At 39.7% G+C, this 11,792-nt stretch overlaps 2 protein-coding genes across 7 annotated transcripts in view; one reads left to right on the top strand and one right to left on the bottom strand.

The window, feature by feature from the left end:
• The window catches only part of PFN2 (profilin 2), a 58,511-nt gene that overhangs the window by 15,748 nt on the left and 30,971 nt on the right, over nt 1-11,792 (top strand). The window lies entirely within an intron of this gene.
• Nucleotides 1-11,792, bottom strand: part of RNF13 (ring finger protein 13) — a 44,541-nt gene that overhangs the window by 2,157 nt on the left and 30,592 nt on the right. For all 6 annotated transcript variants that reach the window (XM_044433030.1, XM_044433033.1, XM_044433031.1 and 3 more), the window contains 3 exons: nt 10,743-10,848; nt 8,785-8,878; nt 653-733 (listed from right to left, as the gene is read on the bottom strand). In XM_044433030.1, coding sequence (XP_044288965.1) covers nt 653-733; nt 8,785-8,878; nt 10,743-10,848 — 281 coding nt within the window. The remainder of the gene's footprint in view (nt 1-652; nt 734-8,784; nt 8,879-10,742; nt 10,849-11,792) is intronic.

Here is an 11,792-nt window from a genome sequence, read left to right as displayed (position 1 = left end):
AAGCAACTGCATGAGGATCATGGCTTCCTAATTTGTAAACAGTACCCAGGAGCAAGTATACTCCTGTTGGTGAGCTCTATTTATCTATTGCTGATGGCCAGTACTACACCTATAGTTCATGAATTCATTGCATGCTTCCCTGACAGGTTTTTTTTTTTTACAAAGATGAGAAATTTTAACATGCCAGTGGACTCAAAAGCACCTGCAAGACCTTGATCCTGCATTCAGTAGTAGTACAAGCCCTAGGGGAAGAGTACCACCTGCTGCTTTGGAAAGTGTAGATTACTATTAGCATTAAGCTGCCTGAAAAAGCGGTCATTCCATCTGTACTGCTGTGTATGTAAATCTGAAGTTAGCTGAACAAGTACTACTGTTATTAATGTCAGTGTCTCATGCTTAAATTGGTCATTTCTTTAAGACCAAATGTGAACATCCAACCTAAAGGCAATTAGCATTAACTGTCAATCCTCAATACCTGCATAAAATAGCAAGGAGAGGTTTGTCTTCAGTTTTATTGTATTCTGTTATTCTAGAAGTCACAATGATACATGTCTTATTATTGTCTTAACAGACCAATTAAAAGATTAATAACAGAAATACAGTCTTTTAAATCCTTGCATTTTTTAAATCCTTACAAACTGCAATTACTTACCATGAGAACAAGGGAGGATTCTGAGTTTGTCTCCATCCTCATATTCATCCAGACAAATGGCACAAACATCATACTCATCTCCTACAGTAGAAAATGTGTTGAATAAAACTTGCATTACAAAAATAAACATCAAACTACCAATGTTGGATAAAAGTTCTACAAGGATTTACTCCAGAATTTCTGTAGGCTGCTGTTTTGCAGGCCATGACAAAAAACTATGGTAACATCTCTCATTTTTTTCTTTTACTGTGACTCATCTGTTGTTTCTTACCTTAAAAGTTAATTGTTGGTATTTTCTCAAAACATTTTACATGGTCTTTAATTTAAGAAAAGAAACATTTTAAATGGTGCTAACTGTAAGGACCTTTTTTCACAGTAAGACTGATAACCCTGAACCTTGCTTTCTATTTGTGCAGAAGAGCATATTCTTTACATGGAAAAGGTCCCAGCTTCAATTCTTGGTACTGAGAAAAAAATTATAACTGGAATTACGGGGAACTGATGCCAGTCAGTTTTGATCAAAGGCAAAGGCATGTTGGGAGGCCTCATACCAGGCATGGGTATAGTTACACCCTCTCTCTTACATGCCCCCATTAATACACAGAAGCATGCAACTCATTCATCCACTCACACTCTAACACACAAAATCTATACCCCTCCACAAGGGATGTATGAGAAATTTGTTTGGGGATGGGAATCTGTTGGATTCCCTGGGCCCAACTCTCCAGATCCCGATCTGCTTTGCACTGGCCCTTACTCCCACGTTCCTGGCAAGCACGCCCAGAATTCTCAGGACCCTCACCAGGAACTGAGCATCACATGCTGCACAAGCAGCATCCCTCTGCTGTGTCAGGTGCGGCCACCATATGGGAAGCTGCATCTGATGCTGAAAGAAGGCTGGTTGCCAGAAAGGAGCCCCACATGACTGCTAACAATGCCCCCCTCCTGCATCAAGTGCCGATGCCAAAGGCAGCTGGTTGTGAGGGGGCTGCCAGGAAAGGAGCCCCATGTGATCAACATCAGCATTCCTCTCTTGCTTTGTGCTCAAAGTTAGCAATTTGAGACACTGTCCTGGGAAGGGTGGAAAAGGCAAAATAACCTGCCCCAACGACTGAATACAAAGCAGCAGTTGAGTCTGAGCCCCAACACACTAAAACACTTCTTGCAAACCAGTTTTCGGCACCAACACAGCAATCCCAGCTGACAGTAAGAAAAGGTATTAAAATAGGAGTATTAGGATACCTTGATGGCTATAAAAAATGTGAGCAAGGGTGTACTGGTGCCCACAAGAACCATGTCACTTACACCTGAACTACAAATGGCTCAAAGTGGCTCACAAAAAAAAGTAAATCAAAGCATGAAATCAACACAGCATAATAAAAGAATCACTTAATTCAAAATTAAAAGGGGATGTGTATCCTACAAATTAAAAGTGAACTTATCTGATTTCAGCCAGGAAGACTCATAACAAAAGAAAGCTATCCTTTAGATGATTGGGGACTTCAAAGCAGATAACTAGCAGCTTGCCTTGCACCTATTAAAGTACTGGTAACCTCTGCAATTGGAGCCACAAAGGTATAACACATTCTAAAACAGTGCAGAACTTCTTTCAGCCAAGGGATAAATGGCACATCTCAAAGCTTGTACTCCCAGACAGCATTTAAAACCCTTAGAAGGGAAAAACTGTACAAATTCCAGGAAACTACCAAACAACGTTTGAGGGGAAAGGGGCCAGGGCCAAAAATAGGCAGACATCACCTTCTGAGAACTCCTGAAGGGATTGTGTGGGATCCCTGGCCTGAGCTATACCCCTGATGCAAAGTTCAAGTCCCAGGTAGTGTCTGAGCTGTAGTACTGAGCACTAGCTGAGTATTCCAGGAGAGTTTCCAGGGCACGTGCATTTGATGCAGCAGATTACAGCAGTCAAGTCTTGATGCCTGGTTCCCTTTTCTCACTAATGTGGCACAGGTGTACAGACATTTTTCCCAGTACAGAAACTCCTTATGCCAAATGCAGGCTGTCTGTGTAACCATGTACAGCCAAAAACCTGTTGGTTCGAATTAAAGCAAACATTCATTTTGGGGATAGCAGGGTCTTTCACTCTCTCTCTTAAAAACACAATGAAATTCAGATGTAATTAGTTTCATTTGAATGCAAAGAATGATACCAAGCTTTTAAGCAATTAGAATAGGTTGCAGTTGAAAGAAAACTGAGGAATGCCTAATACCAAGATTACAATCCTCTGGAGCTCCCATCTAAATGCATACAGTAAAGCCCTAAAAGGTTAATCCTTTAGTATCAAGAGGGTTGAAGCTGCTGTTATGGGTGATAATGGATTTTGCATTACTGCCCTGGGAAATCTGATCTTACAACTAGGGCCATCAATCAAGCCATTTTGATTCCTTTCTTGCCAAAACTGACAAACAGCTAATTCTGAGCTAGAGTTATCCATGCAAGTTTTGCCATGCAAGCAACTTCAGGGATATCTCAAGCTTGCTGTGTCTAGACACCAGTACACTCATGGCAATCCTTTTGTTTAAAGGAGCTTTGACGAATTATTAGGCTGAAATCTTACTCTGCCCTATTCCCCCCCCCACATGGGTTCAGGGGTTTCTTTTTATTCTAGGAAGTTATCACACACACAGTTTTGCATGAAATTTAACTGGCATCTGACCATTAACAACTCAGCTGTCAATGGAATATTACTTTCTATCCTGATGCTTTTGAACTAAAGTAGCTTGGGAAAAAATGGCTGATTTCCAAAATAAGCAGAATCCTGCAAACTTCATAAAATAGTAAGAAATATTGCCAGCTCTTCATATGAAAAGCTTTTACTTTCTTACTAAAACTTGGGTTATATGGTTCACCTATCTCAGTATGGGCACTAGTTTCATAACCATTCAACAACAATACATGGGCCAGATTTGCATACTGGGAGAGGCCATGATGATTTCTTGCTCTTGTTGGTTTGTCATGTAGTCCAGACCCAGTCATGGTGTTTCGGCATGGTACCAAAGAATTGAGCAGCTAATTTCAATCAACTGCCCTAGTTGGGTTCCAGAGTTGTGGTTTGTGCCTCTTGAACAACAGACACTCCCTCCACAAAGTACTTGAAGCGGCATCTTTTCTGCACTTTCAAATCAGGCAGACTGGAGAGGTACACAATATGTACCCATGGCTTAAGCTATGGTTGCCATATTGTTGTAATACTACAGACTGATTACAGGAAATCTGACAAATTAGAAATCACTTTGAAATCAGACAAGTTTTAAGCAGAGACTTGAACATGGGTCTTGCCAGTCAATCTGGAATTCCAACAACAGTGTGAAGACTGCTGGCACTTGCTACATCCAGCTGATAAATTTAAGAATATTGATATACTGGGCTGCACACTCCTCATAGGACCTGGTAATGCAACATCATTTCCAACACAGATAAACTTACCTCTTACTAGCAGCAGAATTAAGCACAATCTAGGAAAGCTTGATCATGACTAAGACACATTCAAAGCAATGGACTACATAAAGCAACTCACCATCCTACGTGTTGGTCCTGTGAAATGATTTTCTCCATTTTACATACAAGAAATTGTGTCTCAAGAGAAACTGAATATAAAGCCATACAATGTATTGGTGGGTCCAATCTAAACCTATTACTGAGTCAGTTCTGATGTTGCTTATTGGATGGCCCTAAGCAGCTTGTCTTCTCAGCCTAATCTGTGTCACAGGATTGGTGTGAGAAAATGCTACTCTCAGATCTGATAAGGGAGGCTGTTATTCAAAGGTACCAATGAACAAAATAGGTATAATGACAGGTGAGTCCTACACTGTTGGAGTAGAGATATGGTCATGTGAAGGAGGTATATTTTATCAGACCAATAATTGAGACTGGTGTGGGGTGTCAACCTGCAGCTTTAGTGTTGGACATGCCCGGGCCCTTATAAGAAGCAAAGCAATGCCTATTTTTCCCCCAGCAGGCAGGAAATGCTGGGCAAGAAAGAAGCAGGAGAAAGAAAAAGGGGTAGCACAGAGAAGAAAGCAGTGACCCTTCTCATTTTTGGCTCTGACTCAGCCACAACTAGCATGCAACCCTGGCAGATTACTCCTAATGCAAAGTAATCTTCCAGAAAAAAGGTTCCCTGTCTCTAGTCTAAGAGGAGCCCTGATCTAGTCTTTTCATGCTCTTCTACTCATGTCACCTTGCATGTTGACATCCCAAATAAGCAAGATCTTTGTGGTGTTCTAGCATTTTCTATGATGGGAAAAACTAAGCAACATCCATTTTAAATATTCACATTCTTCTCCAAACCTCTGAAAGACTGATAGGATGGGCCTAGTTCTAGTTCTGATTCTGTTTATAATGAAATATATGGATTGAGAGCTCTGTCCTGTAGTCTCTATGAATAATGGATTCAACACAGAACCTACTTTGTTGCTTTAGCAAGTGTCCCTTGATCAAATATTTATCACTTTTCCAGTGGTGTGTACATCTAAACAATGATTTTGTAGTAGAGTAAGTACAAATGGACTGGAGTATAAATTCCACCCACTGGACAGTTCCTGTGTAATTGGTATTAGTCATTATAGTAGTATTACAATTAAAAATTAATTAAAAGTTATTTACAACTCTCCAAGAAAAGATAAAGAATGGAAAACAATGGAAAGGCTTAACAAATTCCATTAAAAATAGTTTTGGGCTGTTGTTGCCTCTAAAGATTACAAAATGTTTAAGCACAATAAAATCTATCCATTGTCTTGATTCACTGGGATCGAGATTTTGTAGTATTTTGGAAGATGTTCGGTTTAAAAACACCAAGTGAAGTATAAAGCTTTTACACAAAGGGAAAATAAACAGCCTGTGCCTGGGACTTTCAGCTCATGTACTGCTTATAAGCCTGTGGCTATGTCTATGTGAACAGCTAATACAGCAGCTTATATATGACTGAAAGGAGCACACTATCAAGAATGGCCTCAAGTCCAGCCCAGTAAGCAGTCGCAAGCCTGCCACTGTGAAAAGAGCATTGTTCTCGTCAGTGATTAGGTTCTACCCTTCACATCTCCTTGCAGTTGCCTTGGCTCTTCAGAATCAAACTAGATGTGACATTGGGAAATCAGGGATCTCCTGCTGCTTTGTTTTTCTCTTAACTTTAAAGGCAGCTTCTGAGCAGGACTTCAGCATGGGACACAGGAGTTTACCATGGGGAGTGTACTCTATGGCTCAATCCTTCTGCACACTGGTGGTGTTCTGTAAGTGCAAAACATACGCTATGCTGCAGGAAAAGGGGAACACTTCATCTACATGCCTCTTAAGTTTTATAAAATCTGGAATAGTGTCACGACATTTGTATACTTCCTGAGGCAAGTCATTAAGAGCGGTGAACTACAACCAGGGAGACAGAGAATTCAAATCCCCATTAAACCATGAAATTCACTGGGTAACCTTGGGCCAGTAACTCTCAGCTTAAACTCCCATCACAAGGTTATTGTTACATATATTCAATAGGGAGAGCCATGTACACCACCTTGAATTCCTCGGAAGAAAGGGAGGACAGAAATGTATTATTTCACCCTTCTTTTCCAAACTGCAATAAAAGTTATAATCTGCATCAGAATTAGGCTGGAATTACCATTTATATTACAGCTAACATATGAAGGTTACTTGCACAATGTGACAGCTGTTTTCAGATACAAAGCTGTTGAGAGTTGCTTCCATGTGCTTGTAATAGTTTTCTTCTATCAGTGCAAGTCTGTCTTTCTGCCACTTCAGCTACTATGAAGAAACCGCCCAGCCAGATAGTATGCAGCTGCACAGTGCTGCTATCTGGGGTACTACCATAGAAATTAACATGTTCATCCACATGGCAGCTGTAACTTGCAAACTGCCCAAAGCTGTGACATGGCCACTATAAATAGTGGCCTATAATAGTGGCCTTTCTTGAGTGATCAAGAAAAGGCTGGAATAAGGTAACTTAAAACTTTGAGCACATGGAGCTCTCTACTAGCCACCTATGTCAGCACGCACTCCCCCGCCCCCACGGTCAGCACAAGTCTCCATTCCTATTTATTTCCACCCTGCCCAAGTGTATGAAGGGAAGACAGCCACATTTCTTATTAGATGATGGCAATGGTGGCACACCTCTGTGCAATACCAGGCAGCTGGCATGCTAATTGCATACAACACCCCACAGTGGCAGAGCAACACTGCATGACATTGTGGGTAACTGTTACAACAGGCCAGCTGGCAGTCACTGGAGCTCTTGAAAAAAGAGGGTCTGTGGCAGCAGTGTCAGAAGCGTGTGTTCTCAACTACAGCCAGAGGAAGCCACCTGCCAATGCCAGTTCTAGGTTTGGTAACATGCTTGATCATGATAACATGATCTGCTTGATCCCTTCTGATTCCATCCTTCTATGAAACAATGGAAAACTTTGATTACTCTAAAAATGTATAAATTAATATAGCATCCATGTACCACAGCAAGGAATATATGCAAACTCAAAAGCCATGCTTAAGCAAACATGCATATATATTTCCACACAAGAACAAAAAATAATATTCTTTATATATTTCTCCTCCTAATTTATATCAAAAATCCATTAACGAGGATTTCCGTTAACTGATGCAAAATCACTCCTTTATAGTTAATTCAAAGCCCCAGTGAAACAGAAATATTCAGCAAAGATCATTCAGCCTTGCAGAGGTAAAGCCTCATTAATTTTTTTATGAGAAACTAAGTTTGCATATGACACAGTGTGCACTTTTCAGCTGAACATCTGCTTTGCAGGTAGTTTGACTAGCAATAGCATCAATAATGCAAGACTTGTTATCAAGGGCAAACAACGCATTGGGTACAGCTCTGCCCCTGAATCTATGCCGATTATCTGTAAGCCTTGTGTATTCCTCATGCTGATAATGGCACTGATGTTACATTAACTGTTTATGTAACTGAGAGCAACTGTTTATGTAACTGAGAGCATCCATTATAGTATACAAAAATTGTGAAGGAAAAACACTGGCAAAAGATTCATTTTTCCTGCTGAAAACTGCTCTAAGGGTTACAGATTGTGTTTGACTGCTTATCTGCTTCAAGCACAATCTAAAGGAAACACCTCTTCAGTTCTGGTATAACAATTAATTTCTAACATACAGCATATATATAGCGAACATGTTTTCTCTTTTTAAAGGAGTTCAGTGTTCTGAGCCCTTCAGTTCCTTAGACTCCAGTCTTCATGTGAAAGACAAAGGAGCTGCTTTATTTTTACAGTGTTTATATATTACTGCAGCTGGCAAGCTCACAAGCAACTGCTTATACAAGTTGTGCATGCAAGCAGTGCAAGGTGGGAGCATGCGACTCACAGAAGAAGATGGCTATGCTGCTCTAATTAATAGATTCATAGAATAAATCCCACTGCTTTGTAGAAGTCTTGGCCTAGGTTTCAGTGTTGGTATGCATTGCCTATCTTCCATGAGACAACTCAACTAGTAGTAACTGAAGGATCTGAACCAACTCTGATAATATGTCAACTGGTTCTCTGGCGAATTGTAATGAACTCATTCTCAGACTAACAACAGATCTTCAACTCAGCTACACAGAGTTTTCCCCAGGCTATTAGAGTTATAGCCTGGGGAAAACTTTTACAGAGTTATAACAGTGCCTTAACTAGAGAGGCTGAGGACTGAATAAAGGAAATCATACTTTCCCCAATCTGGGAAAAGCCTCTTCCATTCACGGAAGGGACTGGAATGCAGTGGAGACTCTTGCTGGAGGAACAGCAACTTTGCCACTTTCCGGCTCCTTCTATGTCACCTCCCATGTTGTTCTGCAGTGCCCCTGATTGTGCAAGAACTACTAGGGGGGCATGGGAAGCTGCAGGGGGGATTGCTTCTTCATCCTCCCACCTATGTTCAGCAAGAACATCCCATCAGCTCTAATCAGAGGTAGCCTAGATCTCAGTCAGGATTTTGTTTTGTTTTTGCATATTAACCATGCATTCTGTATCAAAACTGTCCAGGCTTGAAAGCTCTGGAGAGTTTTTCCAGTGTTTTTGAAACAGTACCCTATGCCCTCTGTGGTTCTAAGCATTTAAGGCCATCTTGCATAGATTGTTTAATCAATTCTAAAAAGTCACACTTACCTTTCTTGAACTTATGTACTGGAAGCTTCTTAAGCTGATCTTTCTGAAGCCTATTCCTTCTTGCTCTGTGCCTGTCCTGGACAAATTTTGTGATCTTGAAAGATAGGGACATAAATAGAAAATAGAAAGTTAATACTAAAAAAAAGGTAGAGAATAACTATATTTCCTTTTGTTCTGAATTCTAAAGAGGAAAAGCATAATAAGCAAATAGAGTACATGTCCAGGGGTAAAAGTAGGAACACCTACTATTGTACATCCCCAAAGAGCTGAGAAATGTTTGAAAACTTATTGACAGTCTGCAAAAGGTTCACCGTGTTGGGGAAGATGGATCACAGAAGAGTTCAGCACCTTGCACAGCTATATGGGTAGCAAGATGCTAAGGTAAAGAGTATCTTCTGGAATGTGAAGCCAATAACAGCAGTGAAGGTGTGAGGAAGTAGGCTATCGTTCAGCAATATTCAGTTCCAATAGCATAGCACGGCCAAGGGTTGTGTTTACTTAGGGCCATGCAAATATTTGAAACTTTCTACTGTAACTGAAGCAGAGGGGCAATTTATTCTGTTGCACAACATCCCTATTAAGTTTTGATCTTGCAACTGTTTGTGAAGAGCTAGAACATGTCTTTCCTGGCGAGTGATGGTTTGGTAGAGAAGTAGGGATATAAATATTACAAATAAATAAATGTCATGCCAACAAGGGAAGGGTAGTGTTAAAGCCTCCCACAGAAATGGCAGGATGGCAAATTTTAGAGAAGAAAGCCTGCAACAGTCCCCTCACCACCACCTAAATCTCTTATTTTGGGTGAATTCTCAAACAATAACAGAGATGCAAAATTTAAAAAATAAAATTGTGGTAACAAGTATGGAATGAAATCTTTTTGTTCTGTTGCAAAAGTTTGGTAAGGTAAAAACCGTACAACTGTTAGAAGGTGCTGCTGAGGTTCAGTTTAGTTGATGACTTCCCTCAGTGATTTAATTTAGTTGCTCAAAAGTATGAAGAATAACGGAATCTTGGGGCATCCCAAATGTCAGTGGTCATGGAGTAGAACAAAAGCTCCCAGTGCAATCCTGTGTTCAACTCGCCAGGAAGATCTGGAGCCATTGCGACACTGGATCCTCAAGTCCCATCACAGACAGATGCTGGGCAACCGTAGTGAAAGCCTCTAAGAGATTCTGGAGAACCAATAAATTCACATACTCCTTATTCATTCCACAGCATAAGTCATCCATTGGGGCAACCAGCACAGTTTCTGTCTCAAAGTCTTTTTAGAAATCAGAATGGAGCTAAATAATTGTTGTCTTCTAGTATAGTCTGGAGTTGGCATTCAATAATTGTTCTAAAACTCTGATCAGATATGATAAACTTGAAACTGGGTGATAATTCTCCATAGCCAAGCGATCAAGATCTGGATTCTTCAACAGTGGTTTTATTCCTTCAGGATAACTAGAAATATTCCACCCATTAATGAAGTATTATCTACTTCTAATATCTATAGTATATGCCCAGTCCTAGCCAAAGGGGACAAAAATCTAAAAAGCTAGTGGTGGACCTCTTTTATCAACAACCACAAACTGCACAGGCTGAAAATCATCTGTAACAGGACCAGCTGGTGCCATGGCTACATCCGTTTCTGATTCTGTCAAAACTGAAAATGATTGTCCATTGACACAGAAGCTCTTCTTGAACTACTGCATACATGGGGAACTTGAGGAGGGAGACAGTAAAAAAGCAAGCAAACAAACAAAATCCCTTTCTCTATTTCTCAGAGTATGCCTTTACAGTGTTAAAGTGCAATTTATATAATTCCACAAAAATATCTTATTCCTTTCATTATTTAAAGTAACATCCTAAACAAGCAACTTAGTCCAAATTTATCTCAGCAATACAACAGTATTGCATTGCTTATAAAGAAAATAAAAAAAGTTTGATGTAGGAATACGAGTAAGAGAGATACCTACCATAAAAATAACTATAAGGATAAGGCAGATTCCCACAATAATTAGGAATGGGATTAGATAGTACTCCAAAGGAAGGTTGAATTCTGGGATTAACAAAATATGGCCTCTGTGAAAGAAAGAAAAAGGAAGGCAACTGATTTTAAAATGGTTTAAACTGTGACAAACCAATTTTCAGAGATACAATATTAAGACTGAAGTCAGAATGTCTGGCTGTACAAAGTGAAGTAATACATGACTCACTATACTATTAAAATATATTCAACCGTATCTTTATTCACTGATGCACAGACAGTATAATAGTGACAACAGGGTTAATTGTATGCTCACTTTAATTCCACAGCAGGATCCTGTAAATAGCAAGTAGTACAGAGAATGTTGTAATGTGCATATATTTCTGTACCAAATAACTACAAATCTGGCACAGGCAGACAATCCCATTCTGTGACATTAGTTCAGCATACAGATATGGGATTACTCATGAATAAGTACACAAATAAAGGTTACAGTTGTGGCACTACAACAAGGCCACAAGAATTCTCACCATAATGCAAAGAACAATCCTTATAAGTTCCAAACGATGAAAAAGGAAAAAACCAGTAACAATGTACTTTTCCATTTATTGATTGATAATACACTAAAGATATTTGGGCTGCCTTTTTCCTGTGAAGTTGTTAAAAAGCAACAGATAGAAATGTTACTCATCATCTGATACCACTGGCACACACCATATGGCAGTGCTATTATTTCAAGATTGCATGGGTGGAAGCAGTTCTCTACCCTACATACTCAGTTATGGAAAGATTTTTCCTGAGAAACCTATTTGCCAAAGTTGTTATTGTTTGGCTACCAATAAAATAACAACTTTGAAGATTAATCTACTCTTTAAAGGAAAATTGTAACAGTAAACAATATGACTGTATCAAGAGTAATGAACCCATTAAGGGCCAAAATCTGCATGCATTTTCAAAGCAAACTATTTATCAGATGGTTTGCGTATTATCTTTTAGCCACCCTTTGGGAATATTCTCCCAAAAGACATTCATAAAGAGA

The sequence above is a fragment of the Varanus komodoensis genome, unplaced genomic scaffold, assembly GCF_004798865.1.
Source record: "Varanus komodoensis strain SLA01 unplaced genomic scaffold, ASM479886v1 scaffold25, whole genome shotgun sequence".
NCBI lineage: Eukaryota > Metazoa > Chordata > Lepidosauria > Squamata > Varanidae > Varanus > Varanus komodoensis.
The sequence above is the reverse complement of the archived record's forward strand: the minus strand, read 5'-3'. Positions and strand labels throughout refer to the sequence as shown.